Source organism: Rhyacophila brunnea, unplaced genomic scaffold (genome assembly GCF_057557595.1).
Source record: "Rhyacophila brunnea isolate RB1 unplaced genomic scaffold, BYU_Rbru_1.0 scaffold_12, whole genome shotgun sequence".
NCBI classification, from domain to species: domain Eukaryota; kingdom Metazoa; phylum Arthropoda; class Insecta; order Trichoptera; family Rhyacophilidae; genus Rhyacophila; species Rhyacophila brunnea.
In genome coordinates this window covers 8,282,964-8,307,446 of record NW_028232774.1, presented here as the reverse complement: position 1 = coordinate 8,307,446, position 24,483 = coordinate 8,282,964, and the positions used below count along the sequence as shown (strand labels likewise).

At 35.9% G+C, this 24,483-nt stretch overlaps 1 protein-coding gene across 5 annotated transcripts in view; it reads right to left on the bottom strand.

Moving 5' to 3' along the window:
* Bap170 (Brahma associated protein 170kD) overlaps positions 1-22,464 on the bottom strand; it is a 42,343-nt gene extending 19,879 nt beyond the window's left edge. For 4 of the 5 annotated variants that reach the window (XM_085960731.1, XM_085960729.1, XM_085960730.1 and 1 more), the window contains exons 1-20: positions 22,297-22,464; positions 22,002-22,095; positions 19,999-20,284; positions 17,249-17,467; positions 16,747-16,964; positions 15,051-15,241; positions 14,416-14,671; positions 12,025-12,189; positions 10,114-10,509; positions 9,592-9,755; positions 9,203-9,333; positions 9,049-9,101; positions 7,200-7,418; positions 4,555-4,650; positions 2,775-2,867; positions 2,622-2,691; positions 2,072-2,151; positions 1,775-1,927; positions 364-438; positions 53-272 (exon numbers count right to left, since the gene is read on the bottom strand). In XM_085960731.1, the coding sequence (XP_085816857.1) occupies positions 53-272; positions 364-438; positions 1,775-1,927; positions 2,072-2,151; positions 2,622-2,691; positions 2,775-2,867; positions 4,555-4,650; positions 7,200-7,418; positions 9,049-9,101; positions 9,203-9,333; positions 9,592-9,755; positions 10,114-10,509; positions 12,025-12,189; positions 14,416-14,671; positions 15,051-15,241; positions 16,747-16,964; positions 17,249-17,467; positions 19,999-20,284; positions 22,002-22,095; positions 22,297-22,391 (3,274 nt within the window). In that variant the 5' untranslated portion in view covers positions 22,392-22,464. The remainder of the gene's footprint in view (positions 1-52; positions 273-363; positions 439-1,774; positions 1,928-2,071; positions 2,152-2,621; positions 2,692-2,774; positions 2,868-4,554; positions 4,651-7,199; positions 7,419-9,048; positions 9,102-9,202; positions 9,334-9,591; positions 9,756-10,113; positions 10,510-12,024; positions 12,190-14,415; positions 14,672-15,050; positions 15,242-16,746; positions 16,965-17,248; positions 17,468-19,998; positions 20,285-22,001; positions 22,096-22,296) is intronic. The other variant, XM_085960733.1, reaches the window with a different exon arrangement.
* Positions 22,465-24,483: the final 2,019 nt, after the last annotated feature.

Genomic DNA, 24,483 nt, shown 5'->3' with positions numbered 1-24,483 from the left:
TAACTGTGTTCGTAATAACGTGGTTTAACTATATGCAAGACTTGTCAATTACCATGGAGTATAAGCTGTCCACCCTGGTTGGTGATACTGGGCATGATGACCTGTCGCATGGAATCTTGGTCTTGTATTTCAATTGTCTGCATTTGTTGGTTCTGAGGATTCTGCTGTACTTGTTGAGTCTGTTGATTTTGCTGCATAATCATCTGCTGTGGTTGGGGCATCGTCTGTTGGACAGGTGGCGATTGGACAGTGGGGGTTTGGACCGGTGTCACCTGTTACAAAAACATTTGTCGCACTCATTAATATAACGGAAATTTTTCATGAAAAAATTGTAGGTAAAAGAATGATTTGTACAATACTAACCAATTCTTCTTCATCTTCTAACGCTGATGCTGCAAAGGCAGCATATAGATTAGCGGCAGTAGATGACACTCCCTCCTAAAACAACAATAGTATCACTTAATCATTTCAAAACGGACCATTAATAATAAGACGCAAAAACTCATAGTACATATTGTAGGGTTGGGTTGCTGCCAAAAGTTGGTAAGTTGATAATTTAGGTATTTAGAGTTAACAACGAATTATTAATATAAATACAGTCGAACTTGGTTATTACAAGGAAGATGGGACCGACCGAATTTGCTCGTTATAAGCATTACTTGTTATATCAGAGAATAGGTATTTTTAAATGAGCGTACACATAACACAAAAAGTCGCAATTCAAATAAAAATACACAATTAGAATTTTTCCCCGAAACAAACATGGCATTCATAAACTACAAAAGAAGTTGTTTATTGTAATGAACACTGGTAGGTACCTAGTGACTTCACAAACCTTGGATTTTTTACATGCAATTTCAACCATATGCGTGTATACTTTTTCAATATTGTCAGAAAAACACGAATTAGGTAAGTACTTAGAGTCTGTATTCTATAAACTGGCGTACACGTTACACGGAAAGCATTGTGCTATCGCGTTCAACTATTGCAAGTTCTCAATGGGAGGGAACGAGATGGATGCTGAAGCAGGGGGGAAACCGGCACACCGGCTTATAGAAGACAGACTCTAGACACTTAACTAGTGTCATAAACGCAATCCGATTCCGGCGGCATCCTGTCCGGTTGAATTTTATCGCTTAGGGTCGAAATGTTTTTGAACAATCGACACATTAACAGTTTTAAGAAAATTTTTGACGATATTTTAACTCGGTATAACCGATAAGTAGCTCGTTATAAAAGTGAATAAATGTATGGAGAAAATCATAAACTAAAATTTCAACGGATGTTTCCTCGTTACATCCGAGATCTCGCTACATATATCCGTGATCGTAATAATCGAGTGAATAATTGAGTCGCCAAATCCGCTCTAGGATAAATAACAGGTTACTAAATCCGCTCTACATAGTCGAATAATCAGATGTCACAATGCAAACGATGATTTTTAGCATACGTTTAAATCGCTATACAAACGCCACCACTACTAGCATCAACATCTGCACAAAACTCTTTTTCATGAATTACTCGAAACTCAAAAAAACCTCCAGAGCGGGTTTAGTGATTAACTGACTCATTTGATAAATACATCATTAAGAATTCGAAAAAACAATTAGTCATTACACAGAAATATATTTATCTATTAAATTAAATCATTCAACAGATTCTATGCAAAAAAGGGTCTAAAAAACATGCATTTTTTTGCATTTCACTTCAAGCTTCCACTTACGATAATTTGACTGTTTGAGGATAATAATAATGAAGATGGCTAAATATTTACCCCAGTGCGAGCCTTCTTAGCCACGGGTTCATCCAAGCTTTCATCATCCTTCACAATTATTGTGGCAGAGGCAACTTCAGGTTGGTTTAGCATTTGACCCGACAGCAATGGGGGTGGAGACCTCTTCTCTAAAAGGTCAGCAAGCATCTTATTCTGGGAAAAAAAACAAGCATGTCAGTTACCAAAGAGCATCATACGATCACAAAATATTGTATTTTTAATAAGTGTTAATTCTAACATTGGCAATATGAATTATATCATAATTTATACATTGCAATAACTGATATTAAAACTTACAGCAGGATATGGACCAGATTCTTCATTTTTGATGATGTTCCCTTCGTTTTTAATGACTGTTGTTTCGATGATAGTACCGTCTGAAAACATTTCAATTAAGACATTATATATATTATAATTATGTAGTTAGTAAACACCAGAGCTGTCGAATCCCTACGATTATCAATGGTTCGGTTCCAATGAAAAACCCTGCAATGGATTCAATTACCTATGCCAAAACAATAAGTCACAGGTCTGGTTATAAAAAAAAAATCTACTCTTACTTATATAAATAAATATGCCGAAGCGAATCGAAATAGAAACAAAATTTAATATTATTATGTTCAAGAATGATATATTTTAATCAACATTTTTAAGAACACAAACCAATAAAATTTTATCATTTTTATTGTGTTCTGGTTCTAAAATTAAGAAATTATGGTTTGGGTTCAAAAATTGTTGTATAATTCTCAAAGTTCTGGGGTTCGTTTCTGGTTCCGTTACCAGCTCTGGTTATTACTTTTGATGAATCAATCACAGTAAAATCAAGATCTGAGAAAAAAAATCTTACCAGGAAGTTCTTCTTTCACCACAGAGGTAATGGGATTTGAAATGGCTGCAAGAGGTGGCACCGGAGATCCCTGAAACACACCGGAATGAATCGATTGTAGTAACATTATGCCACTTGGTAAAAACTACAGATTTCAATTGAATTCTGTCTCACCTTCAAGATAGACGGAGGCAGTGGAGATGTGCTTGTTACGCCAGTGGAGGTAATCGTACTGCAGCTGATCAGGGCCTCTGCATCAAGCTCCATCTGCAGAAAACCATATAATTGTAAAAAAAATTGATACATCTTGCAATCAAGTCGACCGTGTTTAGGAAAAAGGGCGTAACCCACACAGAACAAATTTTACAGGAGAGGCAAAAAAAACGTTTTTTTAATGATTTTGGTTTAATATTAATAAAAAAAATAGGTACAGACATTGGGTGCATGATGATTGATGATTTGGTGTAATATCTTTTCCATCTAATGATAATTAAAGAAATTATTACTAAAAATCATTAAAATTGAGGGTAAATGCTTTTTTCCTTAAATCAAAACTTAATTAAAGCTCAATTAAAACCTGAATTTAGATAATAATTTGGCATTTGCGGCTTACTTCCTTTTTACAGAACTTTACTATTTAGTTGCATACAATGTAAGTATCTAATAAAGGCACTTTTCAAAAAATCGAGGGTTACGCCCTTTTTTCCTAATTGTTCTTATTGCATAATTCATGCTACCCCGTCGCAGGACAAATATGATGTTACATGATGCTGTGTATCGAGCGATTAACCTATTTGATGGCATCATAAAAGTTGATATATTTTTAAATATTTAATGTTTATGGACACATTTAACAGGATAAATTTATAATTCCTTTTATTATTTTAATTTCATATTACATATCGTCGTTCAAAATCGGCTGTGCATAAATTTCACAAAACAGGTGTTTTGCATCAAAAATTGTATAATAATTCCTTCTATACCAAAGAAAAAATATAATAACTATGATAAAATGTATTCTGGAAATGTTTTAAAAAATATTTCGATGTTGTAGGCGACAGGTATTGTAATTCGCATTTTACACATGATGCCAGACACTGACCGGTTCAGTGTTCACGCATGTATGATGTATTATGAGGTAGATGAATGATGATGATAAGTTCAAGATGGATGAATTGACGTGACGTTCACTCAAACCTTAACAGATTTAGTGCACCGAAGGTCGAACAGATACGTTTTGTATGAGTCACGCTGTAGTTAGCGACAGTCGCCTGATAACCCGTAATTGCTCAACGTCTAGTCTTGTGACAATAATAAATAAGGAATTTGGAAGTAGGTGGGAAGAAAGGAATGAGGGCTAGCATTTTTGGCCCAACCAGAATATTTAAACAGCTCTATTGTAAAATCAGCTTTAAAAACATAGATACAAACAACTCCATGCATAGGAGATATTGATTAGTTTTCTTTTCTACTTTTGACTAGTCTAGTACCTTCATGCCTTACAGTGTCCTGAGGTTTCCAGCGCTCTCGGGGGGCCATTTAACGCTACTTTGGAAATCACCGATCTAGATAATGGTGGTTTGGGCATTTGACATTAGTGTAACATATTCTATGCCTCACGATATTAAGACACACGTTGAATGTAGAGCGAAGCTCTTACTAAAATCGCTGTAATACTGATAATTTGTGGCTTAGTATTTCATAAGTATTCAAACAGATGTCACTGTATGTTTAATTTTATAGATTATGCAAATCAATCGAAAGTGGCTGGTAGGCACATTGACTGCTGACTAGATAATTACTAATTAATTACCACATTTAAATAGCATGCTAATTATATCTAATGGCCACCTAAATCGTTATGCGCTAGGCGTAACGTTAGCGTCCAAAGAATGTCATTGGAGGCATAGAACCGGTTAAGTGTGTTTTGATAATAAAAGAAATAAGCACTTACGGCGGCGGCTGGTTGGGCTGGTGCACTGGCAATTTGAGCGGTGGTCACAGGGCTACTCTGCCCCAACATCCGTTGCTGGTTTTGTCTCTGGGTCACCTTCACAATCAATCCCAATCTCAGGAATCACATTTAATGGAAAATGAGGTTGTAAAGCTGGTGTAATGTTTATTATTGATTTTGATTTATCATTTATGATTAAAAAAATAATAAAAATATGTACATATTCAAATTACTGACTAATATGTCTCTAAACTGTAATGTGAGTTAAATGAGAGACGGTACAACATTAAAAATAAATTATAATATTAATATATTATTTATAATCAATGTTGAAATTTGAAACCAGACTACAATTGACATCTAAGTGGCGAAGAGTGCCTATAAGACGAAGAGAATGTGAACCAACCAATGCATATACGAGTACATATCAGTTGCTTGTTCTACCAAAATGCAGAACTAACCTGCCATTGGTGATGACAATTGCTAGTGCAATAATTGCATTCAGACAATATATGTATATCCAAATAAATTCCACTCGCATTCGGGTGGACATTGTTTGGTGGATTCTTAAAATAGGGTCGAATCACCTGACTCGGTGTACTTTTGTGTACTTATATATTTTATTATGTATTATTTCATTGTGTTACTTAGTTTTCTCTATATGTGTCATGTCATATTATGAACGTCTTGGATATGTAATTTGTAATGTTCACACATGCAAATAAATATATGAATTGAATTGAATACAGTGATTTGTTCTGGAACACTTACACTTACTATTTATAGAGATTTTTAAATCTTTCTGTGAATGGAATGTGTTAGTGGGTTTCATACATTTCTGAGTTAGGACTCTTTGCCACTGTATATCTGAATTTTTCTTGTATTAGCAAAAAATGTATCATGATCAAATTGGAAGAAAAAATCAAAATATTATTATTATACCGTACATATAAATATATATATACGTATTAAACAAAAGTAATCAAATATAATTGAATTTCATCTTAATTCTTAATCAATTCTGTAGCCGATTTATAACAAGCGCTCACAAGCTACAAAGCACGGTTGATTGTATCAGAAACTGACCAGAAAAATATCGCCAAACTATTTTTTCACACAATTCTTTTTTTGCAAACATACAGTTTTGGTTTTCTGGTTGGTATGTTATTTTGCAGCTCTTGTGCCCTGGCTTTCAGGATTGATTTAAAAATGTAAATAATCACTGAACGTATATTTAGACAAAAAGATTTAAGAAATATTACGTTTGTCTGTGATATTTCTTTTTCCAAGATACAGTAAAACCCCGTCAATTCGAACACTGTTAATTCTAAATTTACCGTAAATCTAAATTTTCGAGAAGATCCATAAAAATATATTTATAGCAATATCCTTCAACACACATTTTGTATTTCGTAATTTTGAATTAACGAGGTTTTACTGTACATATTTATTAAAATTATCGCTAACTACATACAAAAATTGATTAACAACTCGGTAAATGTAAGAGTCATCTTAATGCTTCAATATTAATATACTTTTGTTCAATAATTAAAAACAAAAATATGCCTAATCATAATATAATAAGCTGTGTTAAATAAATACGTTATTCTGTAACAATACGAAACACCATGCGTACTTAGTATGTTAATAAAAATTAATCAATTAGGTATTGCAATCAATTAAATTTGAAAAGATATATACCAGAACATTAATCTGTTATTATACGACATTATGTATTCATTATGAATTAAGATCATTGAATAGTATACGTCTCCACCATAACTGTAAAAAACATAAATAATCAGTAGGTAAATTGTGTGTTTTTTCATGAATTGATCTGTTGTCAATTAGCAAAATTTTTATGTCTTGCTATTCCAAAAGACTCTTTCAACTGTAATTTAGCATTGGGCCAATAACTACCATCTAAAGTTTAAGAATGTATTCCGCATTCAAAGGTTGGCCTGACTTGGGAGGAAGTAATTCTTGGAGATGGTCACATTACGGAGCGAACATGTGGAAGAAAAAAACTAACATGTCCGTGAAACTCCGGTAGCAAACAATCAGTGGACGCGGCGATTAAAACCTAGCAGAGCAAGTGGGATGCCCCTGAAAATGGCAGACATACATACATCATCTTTCCAAACATCATTTTACAAAAAGAGATAACTGATCTAACTCCAGACAACTATACGAGTCAATTCCAGATTGGACACGACAGCAACACTCGCAATCTCTTCCAAATTGGCCTTGAATGCCAGGATGCTAACCACGGGCCTGAAAAGTATACCGGAAGGGAAGAGCTATTCAAATTGGTAGAGGCAACTGATGGGCTCGTCAATTGTCCGACCTGGTTTGCTACAAAGAGTAATCTTACTGTATCTCTTAATTGGCTCGATTGATTTTTAACCATTTAAAAACGAATTTATGGTTAATTGAGCCAATATTCCGAGACTGAATATTTTGCAAATGCTTCACATCACCTATTGTGTATCGTGATATGCCCGATTAAGATAGGGTGTAATATCTGACGGATTTGTATGGTGGGTATTATTTCATTGTGTCGATGTACAAACCTAAGACAGGGTCAAGACTTTTCATTATAAACAAAGTGAGGTTATGGTAAAAGATTGTTAGTTGGTAATTACCTGAAGATGCTGCATGCGATCGGCCGCTTCGGGTGCGGCACTAACCTTGTGAGCCAACAGATGCTTGATGAGAGTGGTGTTGGTGGGTGTCGGAGTAGGCGCCTGAGAAGGCGACGGAGAGGGGACTGTCTGCAGAAGTGGCGGCGGAGAACTGCACTGCTGCGGTTGGGCAGGCTGCGCTGAAGACTGGTCCAAGGCTTGGCTCAAGTGGGGGTGAGTCTGGTGAAAAATTCATCAAATATGATATTCCCCATGAAAAACTTGTATATTCATATTTTAACAAAATTTAACTACAACCTTTAGATTGAAAGTAAAGTAAAAAAGTGACTATTCTTTTATTTGTAAGAAAGAAACTAAGAAAAGAAACAAGTTTAAAAACTAGTGTTGGAAATTTGAAGTGTTTCAAAATGCCGTAGTACATAAAGTCACGTTTAGATGATTCACTTTTGAAGACCATCACGGAGGAATCAACCCCAGTGACCCGTGTAAACGCACATTCAACAACGAATCATTGAAAGTGATCATCCGGAATCAAAAGTGAATGAAATTCAACTGGTTCTACTTTTTGATCATTTTGTGTTCACTGCGGATGATTCCAAAAGTTCTGCGCCCCTGAGTAATGTATTATATTCCCCATGATATTACGTTGCACTACCCATGTATATTAATTAGTATATCAGTCTATGGTTTCATCCACCAACGACTCTTCCAATACCCTTTTGTCTTGACGAAATTTCTACATTCATATAACAAACAATCACAAATTGTTTGAATTCCAACCTGCAGCGTAATTTCACTTGACACCATTTTGGATGAATTGTGTATTTCACTTTCAGTGATACGTGTAAACAAAAAATGAACGCCTGCATTCAATTCACTGCGAATAATTATCCGCAGTGACTCGTCTAAATGAGCCTTTAGATACCAACTGTTAATACAATTAGCAAGCCTATTGATGGCATTACTCATAAACAATGGAACTACGTTAACTGTTGGGAACTTAATATAATTCAGTAATGAGAAATGTCACTAAATACATCAAATATAAACAAATAGAAACCGTTAAGCTATAATCCATAATAAATAAACTGAATGTATGTGGCGTGGCACAAAGTGTCAGACTTTAAGGTATACATATATTACACCTGTAATTTGCCTTTCACACGTAGATAAACTCTTAAATGTAATAAATACAGGCAAAAAAAATTGGACGTAGCGCTACTTGTACCTCACTTTTTAATTTTTCTGCATAAGGCACATATTTCCGTGGCACTATCATGAGTTTACCCATTACCGTCTCAAGAGGTCTAAATCTTAATCTACAGATGGTGGTGGTTTACCAAATGCTACAGCATGAACTACGCCATTTGCAATATTGAACGTTCCCTAATTGGTTGACTTAAACACGTGCGAAATCAACCAAGCTTTAAATAATATGAAACACGGACGTGGCGATTTTTATAATAAATCGAGACTTAAAATTTTTTTTTTTTCGTAGGGTTGTCACGTTTTGGAATTTATAGATCAACACAAATTGTGTAAAATTACACAAAGAATATGTGCGTATTTTTTTCTCGATTTTTACCAAATGAGGACTTATCGCTTTTTAGAATTAGCCGCCTCATATAGACGTTTGGCTTTAACGAACACCCCTACGTAGAATCAGCTCATTACATTGAGGTTTTACTGTAATAAGTAATGAAGAAAGACTTCCCAACACTTAGTATATAATTCATAACCTCATCAATGTAGGCTGTTGAGTTTTTTGTTATAATCTTCTGAGATTACTACAATATAATTTATTTTGAAGGGTACCAGCTAAGAGATTTACACATTAAAAATATCATACCTTCATTTGTTCAGCTTTGATGAGTTGGGCTTTCAAAATTGGTGACGCAGGACCTGTAAGATCAAAAATTCAATATGGATATATTTTGATATCATTCGCGGCATACAAATACGATTCCTTAAATGTTATGTCCTGTAGAGTGTAGAGTACGCACCTGTTTTGATTTGAGGAATAACCGCCTGCTTGGATGCCGATGGTCTTTGACGAATGCCCATGTAGCACTGTTGCACCTCTCCCGATGCAAGTTTGATCGGGTTTGGTCCTACTACACCACCAAACACAGATCTGAAACAAATTTATAAATAAAGTTTTTTTTGGTTGCAATTTTGTAACATTGTTTCTGTTTCCGATACAATTTCTTTCAGATTAATAGCAGTGGTGACTATTTTGGTTCATTTATTGAAATTAGTAATGACTATAAATAGATTTAATGAATTTCAGCAGGCACTTCAATTTACAACGAATTTCGAATTAACCGTGTTTGTATTATCGAGGTTTTACTGTATTAGGGTTAGTAAAATTCTTCAGTTGACTACTAATTACCTGACACATCTAGGAAAATGGAGCGGGGCGATGACTCCCTTACGACCAACTTTATTGCAGCACGCCATGTATTGTTTGTAGAGCTCGGCCGAATCGAGACGGATATTGGCTGGACACGGTTCCCACGTTGTGCGAAGCCATGCCAATGCGAACTGCTCATTCTCCTGAAAATTAAGTACATTACTAGGTATTTAAAGATACTTTGACTACAAGAAGAGTGAGCCTCATAAAATGTTGGTATCAAAACACTTCATGTCATTTTGATACGTACTTCGATATGACTGACATCCTTACGTATTTGCGATATTTATGATTGTTCCTAAATATTATTTCTATTATCGCCCATATATTATCGCCCACATCTGTTATTTGTTTTTGTAGCATTTGAACACAATTTTAGAGTGACACATTATCACAGAAACGTGATGTACCGGAATGAAAACATTTCCTTTATAGTACAAGTAGTTATAGCTATCACTGCCTGTAACAGCGCAGACCGCATCAATCACTGTACATAATTACCTGAATAGCTTGTTGGTGTGCGTGTTGCTGTTGGACAGACAGGGCAGTCGCCGCTTGCTGTGCAGCCGTTTGCGGAACAGCCTGGGCAGGTTGTGCGACATTCGATACGATGCTTTGGACAGGTTGTGCAACAATTTGAGAGGGCTGCGCGACGTTTTGAACTACGACAGGCTGGCTGGTGGTTTGCACCAAAGGAGGCAGCTGAAGCTGCTGCTGTGGTTGCACAACTGTGTTCTGGGCGGGAGATAGAGGAGTGAGTGACGGCGGAGGGGCGGAAGGCGGGGGTAGGTTGGGAGGGGGCGTAGCAGGGCGACCCGGCGCTGGTAGATTGTTGCCCCCCGGCACTGTTTCGACTACACGCATCAGAATGCACGCCTTTGGACCGTAGCTCTGAGCCTAGATTCATAAAAAATATACATATTTTATATGTAGAATAATTATTATTAGTGCTACAGCCCTGTGTGGCAGCCCTGGATGCTTCCAAAGTAGTTAAGTAACAAAATTGCCTGTTGAAATAATAAGCTGATGAAGTTTTCTCAAAATATAATACCATTTTTTGACACCTAAAAAGAATTATTTTTGTTTTTAAGACAAAAACATAATTCCATTACATTGCTGTTACATACTGTATTGGATCCGTCCTGGGAAAAGTGAATAAATTACTTAATAAATTTTGTAGAAGTGAAGTTTTACAGATTTTAAATTTCATTGTAATTTTTTCCGTAACCAGAATATCAAGAGGAACACAGACGATATATAGAAGAAATACATACATTATTCCATACAAGCAAAAGTCACAGAAATGTCAGTTTTGAATTTAAAATATCGCTGGATTCAACTCTAAATAAAACACAATATGGTAATTTTTAGCATATTATAAAAATGCTGATCATCAAAGATTTCATTTTTTATAAACTTTTAACGAATAATATTACAAAAGTATGTTCTTATTCATGGCAACATTTGCTTGAATGACGAAAAAAAAACATCATTACTCCCCACACAAGTCATCATCAGCAGAAACACTGTTTTGAGATAAATACTCAAAAGTTTAAAAGTGCATGAAAAATAAAGTTATTGACATTTTTATTTTCTGATTAGTCAGGTTCCATATTTTGTTCAATTTAATGATCTTGGGCCATTTAAAGAGTAAAATTACATTAATTTAATTAAGTAACATTTACAGTAAAACCTCGTTAATAAGAACACGGATAATTCGAAATTCGCCGTAATTCGAAATTTTCGCAAAAAAAAAGTCCCTTGAACATTATTTTCATATAAAACTATACCTTTAATTCGAATTTCGTAATTCGAAATGATTTCAAAGTCTTGGCATACAAAAATATTCAATAAATCGTAATAAAGTACACTATTCCATGAGCCAGTCATTGAAAATTGTGACAGATTTTTTTTAAAACATCATAAATTACTTATTTTAAGAAGGTAATATAAATAATCCTGACACTTTATGACCCATTAACACACATGGAATCGGAAATTTCGTAAGCACATCTATGATCATAAACGAAATTAATGAAAATAAAAAAAATAAAAAAATTTTAATATTTTCCCCATACGTTTCATATTTTGTAATTCGAATTTTTTTTCGATTTTCGGTCCCATGGAATTCGTATTAACGAGGTTTTACTGTATATTTTTCTGAATACACATTAGTATATTTTTAACACAATACTGCCATCTTTTGTTTCAGTTTTGCTTCAATGGCAACAATATGATAAAAATTAATCGAATAAAACAAATATTAATTACAAATTATATGGATTGCTCAAGAAACCACATTATACCCACTAGAGAGGATGTATTAATTATTCATATGTTATAAACATTAATGCAATGAATGCCAACGTCCACCTGTAAATCAAGTAAAATTAATAGAATTTAAAATCTTACCTCAACAGTGATGAGTGAGACCAGAGTGTCGACCACTCCATGCACCTTCACGATAAAATCGCAGGACCTCTCACCAAGAGATGTGAGAGCGTAGACACACTCCAGAGTTACAACTAGCAGCATGATGTCATGGAGAGTCAAGTAGGAACACACTTGCTCATAAACCTGGAACAGATACCAATTCATCAGAGACATTTTATGCAACTGATAAGACCGCCCGTCTCTGGTGCTGTTTGTGTGGCTGTTCGAAAGCCGTATTTGTCAAGAATTAGATGACGATGTCTTTCCATATACCACAAGGTATGCAAAAAATATTTAACAAAAAAGAATGACAATTTAACCAGTGGGATCTTAGGCATTGACTTTATTCAATCAATTTTTCATAGTTAGGAATGTACGAGGGTGGGTCAATAATTCCTTAGAAAAAAGCATTAAAACAGTTTTTATTTTTGTATTTTTTTTTTATTTCTCAACATAATCTCCTTGGAGCTCAATACACTTGGTTAGACGTTTCTCAATTTTTTTTAAACCGTCAGAAAAATAAGTTTTCGGAAGGTCCTCAAAATAAGCATTTGTCCGATCGATGACTTCTTCATTTGAAAAAAAACGTTGTCCACTTAGCCATTTTTTTAAGTTTGGGAAAAGGAAAAAGTCACTGGGGGCTAAATCTGGCGAATACGGTGGGTGGTCGACCAATTCGAACTTCAATTCTTCAATTTTAGCCATTGATCGTAAACATGTGTGAACACGGGCATTGTCCTGATGAAAGAGGATTTTTTTCCTGTTTAAATGAGGCCGTTTTTCTTCAATTTTGTTTTTTAGCTGGTCCAATAAAGATGCATAATAATCCCCTGTTATTGTTTTTCCTTTTTCCAAATAGTCAACGAAAATAATTCCACGTGCATCCCAAAATACAGTAGCCATAACCTTACCAGCTGATTTTACGGTTTTCGCCTTCTTTGGACATGGTTCGCCTTTCGCAATCCACTGCTTTGACTGTTCTTTCGTCTCGGGAGTATAGTGGTGTATCCATGTTTCATCTACAGTCACAAAGCGATGAAAAAATTTATCCGGATTGCGTTGCATGAGCGACAACAGGGCTTTAGAGGCCACCACCCTATTGCGTTTATTGTCGACTGTGAACAAACGCGGCACCCATCTTGCAGAAATTTTTTTCATGCCCAATTTGTCATGTAAAATAGAAATGACGCTACCTTTTGAGATCCCTGTAACCTCAATTATCTCACTCAACTTTAATCTTCGGTCACTTAACACCATATCGTGGATTTTATTGATCATTTCTGGTGTAGTCACCTCTACAGGACGTCCTGAGCGTGGTTCATCCTTTGTTGATGTACGACCACGTTTAAATTCATTTAACCAGTTATAAATAGTTGCAAGTGAAGGAGCAGATATGCCGTGAACTAAATCCAACTCATTTTTTATTTCCTTTGCTGTTAACCCTTTTATATTAAAATGTTTAATAACAGCTCTAAACTCAATTTTCTCCATTTTCCATTTTTCCATTTTCCACAATTTTTAAATGTACGAGAAACACACAACAACCCGACCAATCTGATTGAAACTTCGCAGCATACTGAATCGGCAGTGCCGCTGCATGAAAACAAACCGCTTACAGTACTAGTCGCGCCACCTGTCGGCTTTTCTAAGGACTTATTGACCCACCCTCGTATGTTGATATTCCTTTTCTTAAATAGTCATTTTGATTCACATTAGTGAGTTGCGACCTGTATTTCAGTTTTATTATGATCATTATTGAAAATAATAAAAATAAGTTGAACCAAACCATGATTCTATCTAAACCATACATCGATGCATTTAATATAATATATGTACACGATTTAAAATATTAAAACAATAATTATATATATATTAATTTTAAAATGCACACATGAGGGTTGTATTTTCAAAGTGAACTTATTCCACTACTTGACGAAAATGAGTTATGAATGCCAGAATTTAAAGGATACAATTTTGATGAATTTTGTATAAAAGAACCTAATAGCATTGAATCCAGTAAAAAAATCAACTTCAAAATCAGTGTTAGTCACAAAAGTAACTTATTCCAATACTAAAAACATAATGTAACATCAACACCGTGAATAGTTTTTTAGCGTATGCCAAAAAATTTGTTGAAGTGGAATAAGTTCACTTTGAAAATACACCCCTCAAATGAGTCCGTGGATGCACACAAAAGTGTTGGGAATCCCTGGACTCTTGATAACATATATTTCTGATTAGGTATATTATATAAAGTGATGATAATACATTAAAACTGAAAGAGTCAAGTACTATTAAGCAAAAATTCAGGAAACACCGCAAACACAGAGATTGTTCTGGATTGTTATATACAAGATAAATAAAACAAACCTTTTGCTCCAAGCACCTCAGCAAGACATCTTCGTTGGCCTCGTTCTGAGCAAGCTTGTTGAGTATCTCAAGAGCGGCGAGAATTCGCGCTCTGTCGTCCGACTGCAAGGCGGTAGTCAAGGTGGAGAGGACGTGGCGGGACAGAAGACACGTAGCCGGGTCCTTGACTGTCATTTCCTGGGCGATATTTCCAAACGAATCGAGACCAGCTTGGCGAATAGAACTCATGGAGCAATTCACACACAATAAGATGAACCTATAAATTAATAATCCAACGTAAGTTATTCATTGAACATCTACAGAACATCGTAAACAATCAAAACAATAATTATAGGTGCCCACTATATGTACGTACAATTATTATTAAGATTATATATTTTGACGAAACTTCCATGAATTTTTTCGCTATAATTATAGTAGGAATAGATTTTTCTATACATACACTACAATGTAGTACAGGAATGGCCAAAACATCGACGACGTAACTATTCCTAGTCGCCGCCTGTCTGATATGTACACATCTCTGGTGCCCGTCCCACACAGCGTGCGAGACAAGCCGTGCGACAGAGACAACGCGCTACAATCTCAGAGAAACATAAAGTTTTAATAAGCTGTGTATTTATTACATAATTTACCTCAAGAATGTTTGGTGTTTAGCCAAAAGTGTAAGGTTGTCCTCGTGGAAGGAGAGGTTTCTCATGATGGTGGCAATCTGGGATATACGTCGTGTGACGAGATCGCGAGCTCCTCCTGCACAGCGATTGGCCAGAATCCCCTCGTCATCGCCGAGGATCGTAGAAGCTAGTTCCTCAAATATTGGTGGGTCCTAGGACGACAAATAGAATTGTTAATAGTATCGGAAAATATCACAGTAAATTACAGGTAGCTGTCACCAAAGTCGGGATCACCCAATTAGCAGACAGAAGGTAATAATTTATAAGCTGGACATAAATAAATGTACACCCTAATTTTTTAAGGTAGGAAAGAAAAACATTATTTCCCAAACATTGATTGAAGAGATGCCACATAATATTAATATCACTGACGAAGAGTGTCTGTTGAAGTGAGGTAAGCGATGAGTAAACAAATATTCATTAACTGGGAATTTTTATTCATATTTACATTATAATTTTGCATTTTCTCTCTGTTCTTGTTCGTGCACTCATGGCTGAGGATCGTGACCACATTTAAATTTCGCCATCCTTTGAGCGACCAAGACTTTCCATCCTCGATCTTCCGCTTCTCACAGGGCAGAATGGATGGTGCCCCCAGTCAGCTCTTTCACTTGGTCGCTCCATCGCGCAGACGCTCTTCCTCTGCTTCGCCTTCCCTGGAGGCTACCCAAAACTAACTACCAGTCTCTCCAGGTTGTCTGGTCCGCGCCTGACAATATGTCCAAAAAACTGCCGAATTCTTCTCAGACATATCGTCGAGAGCCGTTCCTTTATCTTCAGTCTCCGGATGATTGACTGGTTCGTCCTGTGCTCCGTCCAAGAAATGCGAAGCATTCGGCGCCAACACCACATCTCAAAGGCATCAATTGCCTTCTGTTCTCTTGCCTTCAGGGTCCACGACTCGACTCCGTATAGAAATATCGAGAACACTAATGTTTGCACAAGCATCATTTTTGTGGCAATCGAAATTCCCCGATCCTTCCATATAGTGGTAAGGCGTGTCATCGCATTTTTTGCAATCTGTGTGCGCCTTCTTATTTCCGCTACGCATCCGCCTTTTCCACTGATGGTCGATCCAAGATATACAAACTCGTCGACTGTTTCGAGGTTTTGGAGTGTACTTGGTGTTGGTAGAAGGTCGGCCCGATCAACAACCATTAACTTGGTCTTATTCCTATTTTATTTGCATTTTAAATAGCTTTAAATAGGCGAGTTTCAAACCAAATGTTTACGGTCGCCGTCAGCAGACTGTTATTTTCATACAATTCTCTTTGCAAACATCGTTTTCTGGTTACATGACAAACTGTTGCTAGGTGCCTAATTTTACCATAGGGCGCGAATAATTTTTATTATGACAACACCTCAGTCTTTCATACATTTTTAAATTCTAAATTATTCTATTTTTTATATTCATTTTAATACTGCAACAGGAATGACAGTACTGTAGTAATAGAAGCGAAACATAGACATACACCCAAATCACAAAAGTAACTGTATTGCGACCCAATCGGGAATTGAAACCTGAGCCCCTGTACGAGAAACAAATCAAATCAACCTATCAACCATAGACAAGTATTCATTTATTTAGGACTTAATTCTCTCGACTGAAAGATTGTGGAGTGATTTATATACACTAGGATAAAAAATATTCAATTACCTTTTCATCAGGAGAAATCAGTGTGCCGTCTTTGGCGATTCTTGAATTCAGACTAAGTTCACTGACAATGGCTCGCATTGCCAGGCCGTGTACGGGAAACCGGTCTTCATCGAGGAGCTCTAAAGTGGCGGTAGGACGGGAATGCTCCGCCCAGAACCATTCCACTTTTACCTGTCGAGCTTCCAAGTACGATTTACCCACTACATCTCGGAGACTCGCTACAAAGTAAACAGAAGCAATTATCACACGAGTCGATTTACCTAATTAGCAAATGCGCCAAAAAATAAAATAATTATAAACTTCGAAACACCAACCAACTGCGAGATACGAATTTAAAAAATCAAATGGGACATGTTTTGTCTCATTTAATCCCAAACATAATAACTGCATCGGAAGGATCGCATGCCCTTCCAATTTATTTATATGATGCTGCTATTGTAACACTACACACGCCTGATTTTATGTATTGTCTCATTTTGTTGTAAATTGCAAAAACACTTACGGTGATTGTAAACGGCAGCATGTCCCAGCAAGAAATCAACAATATGCGGAGTGGACTGGACGGGCAGCTTATTGGCAGAGTCAGCAGCCAATATGGTGCATACGTTGAGGGCAAAATCTTGCTCGTTGGGAAGAGGGCTCATGAGAGAGAGGGCAAGACGTTCTATCGCACCTCCCAACTTCTGAAGGGGAGGCATGCCCGTACTTTCACGAATATGATCTAAAATATCAAATTAAGTTTAAATAAAGTTTAAGGCCTTTCAGTTGAGACATGGTCTAAAAAGATCGTGGCTAGGCGATGCGCAGATTGTGCAAATGACGGGTGCCGAACGAAATATAATTTGTCATAAAAATCCAACATGCGTCCATTTAATGTTATGTTTATTGTTATATTACTAATAATAATAGTATATTCATTGACATGTTTTCTTTTTTAAGTACTTACGTAAAGTTTTTTAGTGATCTTTACACGATTTAAGAATATTTTCATCCGACACCATGACAAAACAAATCGACGTGCGGACACCTCGACGGTCGGTCTCCGATTGGCGACTAGTGAGAAATTTCATCGCACCTACTGTTGAAAATTATTTGCCGTTTCACTGAAGTACGCTCTTAACATTATCTTCATGTCGAACGTTTTGATATTTTGTAATTGAAGGAAACGCTAATGACTGTTTTTCCCCCATATTTACCAATTAACATGGAACAGCTTCAAAAACATACCAAATTGGGGCAGACATAGATGTGGGTTCTAATTGCACTCGGTTAAATACGAGTTATATTATATTTTCAATTAAGAATGTTACATTCTTAAATCTTGCGTATTTGCTTTTGAATGAAAAGTAATATAATTAAAACTATAGAAAAATATTTCATGTTGAGAGCACGAAATACACTTTCTAAATAAATGCATACGGCAGTCTGCTTTTGATCATAGCCTCTTAGGCCATCCTCCCACGGCGCAACTTATGTCCGTCGGAACTGAAACTAAAATTCCAGCCAGTATCTAGCTAATGTATTTCAATGGCGGCTCGCTGACGGCGAGACCGGAATCTCTCAGCTTCAAAACGGTCGCGAAGAGATGCGACATGCTAGTCGCGCGGTCTCTGAAGTTTCCAGTCACCGTAAAACAGTGGTACCAACATCATTAGATTTCGGTGAAAAATCATATTTTCTTACCAAAATTGGTAGCACTTCGTAAAGCCGCTAGCGTCATATCGTAAAAACTGAAACAACCAGAGACGTCAAAACTCAAAAGTACAAGATGAGCGAAGCGAACATGTTTGCATTTTCTTTTTGAATAGCAGGAGTGATGATCCTGACAAGCTCGAGGTAGCTTTCCTTGGACATTCTATAGAAAGCCAGAAATTTGGAATCGGTTTCTTGCAGTTCCTTTGCAGCAACAAATAGTCTGCAGTTTATGTTCCCTTCTATATAAGGATGAATCCAATATTTTCTTTTATTTTGACTCCTGTATCTGTTGTATTGATACAAAACCAAAGTCTCCTCGTCGCCTGACCCGCTCGAAGACATTGTTTGTTAAATATTAACTTAAATTAAAATAACCTAATAAGCGCGCGTGTTTTGTACAACACAGCTGATAGTCCAGTTTGACAGTTTGAGGTTATGTGATTATTATTTCAACTGAGTTTCAGTAGCGCCGTGTGCGAAGCATCACATTGGCCAGTTTATGAGATCCTTCACAAACCAGTTCTGTCAGATTTCTGTTGCGCCGTGGGAGGAGGGCCTTACAGGTACTGCTTATTTGCAATTTTATGTGATTGTTCATCTAACTAAATAATGATAATTCATTGCGTAAAACAAAAATGCGAATTTATCTCACTACACAAAGGAAGGATTGTTAGACATGATCCTGCAATGCGGATACTTAATTTAATCATTAGCGTCAGTAACCATATTAACAGCTTTACTTTCATATAATAAAGGATTCATCTCCATAGAAGAAGATTTTCTTTAAACATCTTAGGAAAATAAAGTCTTGTTTTATTGGAAAACAAAAATGGAAGGTATCTAGAGCGAAATAATTATGTAATCTAATATATTCCTAGAGGCCATCCGTCAACGGAAACCGTAAGAGGTTTTGCAAAGTGTACCATGATTTGTTCTTATGATTTCTGTTCATGGAAATATAGTTCCACTAAATATATATGCGTCTGACCCTCAGAGTAATGATATAGAGAGAGGGCCTCTTTTTAAGCAAAATTAAGCCGCGTTTCTAGCGTATAACGCACAGTAGAACAACGATTTTATTATTATCAACTTAACTATGAAACGTTATCCCATCGTGTTGCATCTCAGTACTACCAGCAAATTTAAACACAACATAGTTAACCATAATATTAAAATAACTAAAAATTATTTCCATTAAGCAAAAACAATAAATTTCAGCAACACGTGCTCGCAGTTTTTAAATGCATGTAATCAGCCAAATCAAATTTTTCCGGCGAGGTTTTCATATTTTTAAAATTCAACCAAAGGAATTCTATCTTACTCTAACGCATAGAGCGAAGATATAAACGTGTTGAATGCTTACTCACTCGCACTGATGGTTCATTTTTGCTCAGGCCTAGGTCTGACCGTATCCTTTTCTATACCGCATACATAATATATAAAATATATTTCCATGAACAGAAATCTTAAGTTTAGTATGGCACACGGTTCAAAACCACATGGGATTTCAGTCTATGTATGGCCTCTTAGTTTATTACACTATGTAGAGATTGTTACCTGGCACATTATGTTGGTTGTAATTGTAAGTGTGGGCGACAGTGTTTCTGGGTTTGGGGGTACCCCACGCAGCCCGCCTCGGCCGCTCGTCATCCACCTCAGACCCGCCTGCATCCCCGTCTCCGCCGGCGCCCCCTGTTGTGCCACCTCCACCGCCACCTCGTGCACGCTCCCATCTCTCCAGGTGACGCAGGTACAATTGTCTGATGGCGACGCCCCCGTTTACACAAGACGCAGGGAGACCCAACTGCTTCAGCATGCTGTCCCACAGGCCTTGGCTGTTGACCTATGTCAAAATATTACAGTCAAGTTCATATTATCTACATCTTCTTCTTAGGTCAAATCTAGATATTATCTGAAAAAAAAGACTAACTTCGCTCACTAACTTTTTTCCCCAACATTGGGGTTTTGTAAAACGTGGAAAATGGAAACGTGGACATGTTTTTGCTGATATCAAAACGCATTTTTTTTTTACATTTTAAAATTAAATGGATTTTGTGTTTATTATTTATTATGAATGTAACTGTATATTACACAACACTTGAAACACACAAAATTTTCTTCCAATTTCTTTTTGCTTCCACCGCCCCCTTATCTGTATCCATCGCCCCCAATTGCCTCCAAGGCTATTAGTGCCCCTTAAATCGCGCCGGCGCTCCCTAGGGGGGCGATAACGCCCACTTTGAGAAATACTGCTAAATAATGACGGTCCATTTTCGGTTTGTAACAGTTAATTCAAGGCGGTTTTATCTCAAAGAGGTCCTGGCAAATAAATCTAAGGTTGTAAAGTATGCTGCAAATTGTTTATTAGTCCTACATCAATACCTTTACATTTACAGTAACACCAATATTGTCTGACAGCCATCATGAAAATTTTAGATCAAAATGGGTAGGTAGGCTAGTTTTTATTATTGCCAAATCACAGGTCAGACAAATGCACATGTTGCTTTTTTAATCCTTACAACCTCATTAGGTAGCCATTAGATATAATTAGCATGTTATTTAAATGTGGTAATTAAATAGTAATTAAATGTTCCGCGGTGAAGCGGTTAATGTGTCTGGAGTCTGAGTGTGGACCTAATATCTTGAGAAAATGGCTATCATCCATTTTTCATAAAAACTAAAGGTAAATATGCCGCAGATGCCCGCATGAGATATTATAACTTTCTTTTTAGACCAAACCAAACCAAACCTAACCTTATCTACCCAAAGCTAATATAATCTTAGTGTGTGATAATGATGAATCAAAATGAATGAAGATTTTAAATTCAAATTTGGTACTGTTCGGTTATACGGAATACAGCGGAAAACACATTTTGAAAATAGCCGATAAACTGGATTATTTGTTAGGTTAACCTAACCAAACCTAACGTAGCCTAACCCAACCTAACCTAATGACGACTGTTTTCATAAAAACAAAATTATAAAAGCTCATGTGGGCATCTGCGGCATATTTATCAAACTAAAATTTGTTAATCCACTCTATGGAGGTCCATATTCATATGATCCTCTTAGGATCGAACATGGTGATGGAATGTAATTCTAAATCATCATGCGAAGTATTATAGTGCCTGTACTTGTGCATAGATTTACTGGCAATAATAGCGTATATATTAAACTATTGTGACATTAACTGTTTACACACAAAAATGGCGACTGTCTCGCTAATGTCATCCTTTAAGCGCAAGCGAACGCGTTTGTTGGACAGCTTCGGACAGGTTGTGAAAATCCGTAAACATCATAATGTTCTGCTCGGTGTAGTTCGTATTTTTTTCAGCCAGGTTCAACACTATCGTTCTACTGTGCATGCGCATATGTCATACAAGTTGCTACTATCGCGTGAAAATTCAGAAGCCGCTAAACTTTTTTGATCCATGCATGCAGTCTTGCAACTTGCATGATAATAGGTGTTTACATTTGCATTTTATTGTCATAGTCGCAACAATACGTACTGCCATCAGTAAATTCATGCACGTGTAAACTGGCTATTAGAGTGTAATTACCTTTACCCATCCTCCATGATGGGTGACCATCATATAGAGCAGATATAGATCCACTTCTTTGCCATTGATGACAGGAAGATGTCGAATTGTTGATCTGTGTCAATTAAAAACAGAATTTATTTTATCAATATTTATGTATTAATGTTGAGTCAAATTACAATTATTTCATATTAACACAAACGAATGAAAATAATATTAGAGTTATGTACTCGAACATTATCACAATAAAGCATAATAGTACCTACAGCAGTGTGCAAGATGCATTTATTTGAGAATACTTCCAGTGCTAACTTACCCTCTTGTATCATGGAAATGCCGCAGTTCCTTAATAAATATTTCTTTGCCGCGTAAATAGCTCGACGAATTCGTTTTTACGTGAAATTTCGTCATTTTTATTGAAAATTATAAATATTTAAAATAATATTTGACATTCAACCGGCATGACAGACGCCGAATCGGTATTGCAAGCAATTAGAAAAAAATCTGTGTTATTTTTAACCTCCATAGTAATCTGTTTGCTTTTGCACAATATTTATGGTCCGTTTACCTGGATCACCCAAAGTAAAACTCCAACTTTTTTTGGCTCTGTTTGTTTGTGCACGATTTTTTTTCGTTTGCGCACTTATAATAAACGAAAAATCCCAATTTAAAATTGGGTGTTCCAGCAAAACGTTGGGTCACCCAATGTTGAATTTTCAACATTTTTTTAGTGCGTTCGTTTGTGCATCGCTTCTGCACGTTTGTGCACGCCAAGGCCTAAACAAAAACGATGCATGAGTGCGAGTGAGATAAAAGGTCTACATATTTTTGAGTCAGTTTCCAAAAGTTATCGCTGGCAAATCGTGGTGAATCGCTTCACGTAGCATTGATAATCTGCGAGTTCGTGTTGCTAAATTTGCTATTTTTTGTGTTAAACATAAAGTCAGTGGTATATATTTTTAGTTAATTAAGTAGGAAAGGTGGTTCTGCGTGTTGTATTAAAATATAGTAGCCGTACTGATAAGCAAGAAGATGGTATTACGTTTCATAGGTAAGTTAATACATATTCGTGACAATTTATTTGTATATTATTATTTATTTTAATATCAGTGACCTAGTGTTTCTTTAAAATAACTTAAATTATGGATATCTTTACCTAATGGTTGCATTTTAACCGCTTAAAAATACTACAAAACGTAAAAAAATAGTAAATTATATTTTAATTCTGAGCGTCTAGTGCGAGCACTTTGGGCGAGCACTAGCGAAATTGTCTATGGTCTCGAACATTTGTAGGCGAATGCGTTCGCTCGCCCACAAACCAAACGCACGGCACGTAGCTTCATAGCAATGCAACGGGTGGCGTCTAGATGTATCTATAGTCTATGGTGCATGCATTTTTTTTGTTTGTGCACGCACATTATGGGGGTTATTCGAATTTCAATGTGTAAGACTCAGCTAAATGCTGGATACTTGTGTCACTAAACTTGGGTTTTTTCTTAAATTTAAATTGTAAACGGTTGTGCGTTAGAAGTGGACGTTAGTGCTTTGCTTTTTCACCTATATTCAGCGCGCTATTTAATTTTTAAGTTTGTATGCAAAACCTGACTGGGTGGGTTTAAAAACAATTTTGTTAGTGAAATCTCTTGTCGCAATGCTAATGCGCAATTCTGCGTACTTTTTATTTTTTTTTCTCATATATTGCGTGAGTTATTAAATATGAAATGTTTGATGAACGTTAAGTAGAGGCACAAAACAAACTTTTTTTAACTTTTTATTAGATCACCAATTTATCTATTATTGGCTTACGTTTGTGCACGTGCTTTTTTTGTTTTCAAGTTTATATCCTGAGAGATATTATTTTTTTTAAATTTAGTGACTTGATACTTGAACCATTAAATTTGCCGTACATTTTTTTTGTTAAATGCATACGATTATGTGTATATATATAAACAACCAAAACGATTTTAAAAATTTTTATCTTTTATATTAAGCTAGTAATTTGATTTTGAGTGGCCGTCAAGTTTTAACACCAAACATTTTTGTTCACATTTTTTAAATGCACACCTTCGAGTAATTTAATTATATGATTTTTCATATATTTTTTATTGTTTTTGCATTTACATTACGCGAAAAAATCGCATTTTTCCATTTTCACTAAAGACCCCGTCAAAATATCCCGAACAAAAACAACCGCAGCAGTTTGGAAGGTCCAGTCAAAAGAGTCTACACAAAATAGCCAAAACGGTGTAATGCTCACTAAATATGTCGGTTTATAATAGATTACCTTAAAATTGATATTTTGATTACACAAATGTGTCAAAATTACAAAAACATTCAACGTTCTTAACATTTATCTTTTTATTTGTGATTTTGAATGGATCACTGTCAGTTTCATAAGGAAAAAAACAGTAAATAATAATTAATACTTACCTACTGTTTTTTAACATGATCCGTAATAAAAATAAATAAGTTATTAGAATACAATTATTAGGTATGAATATTT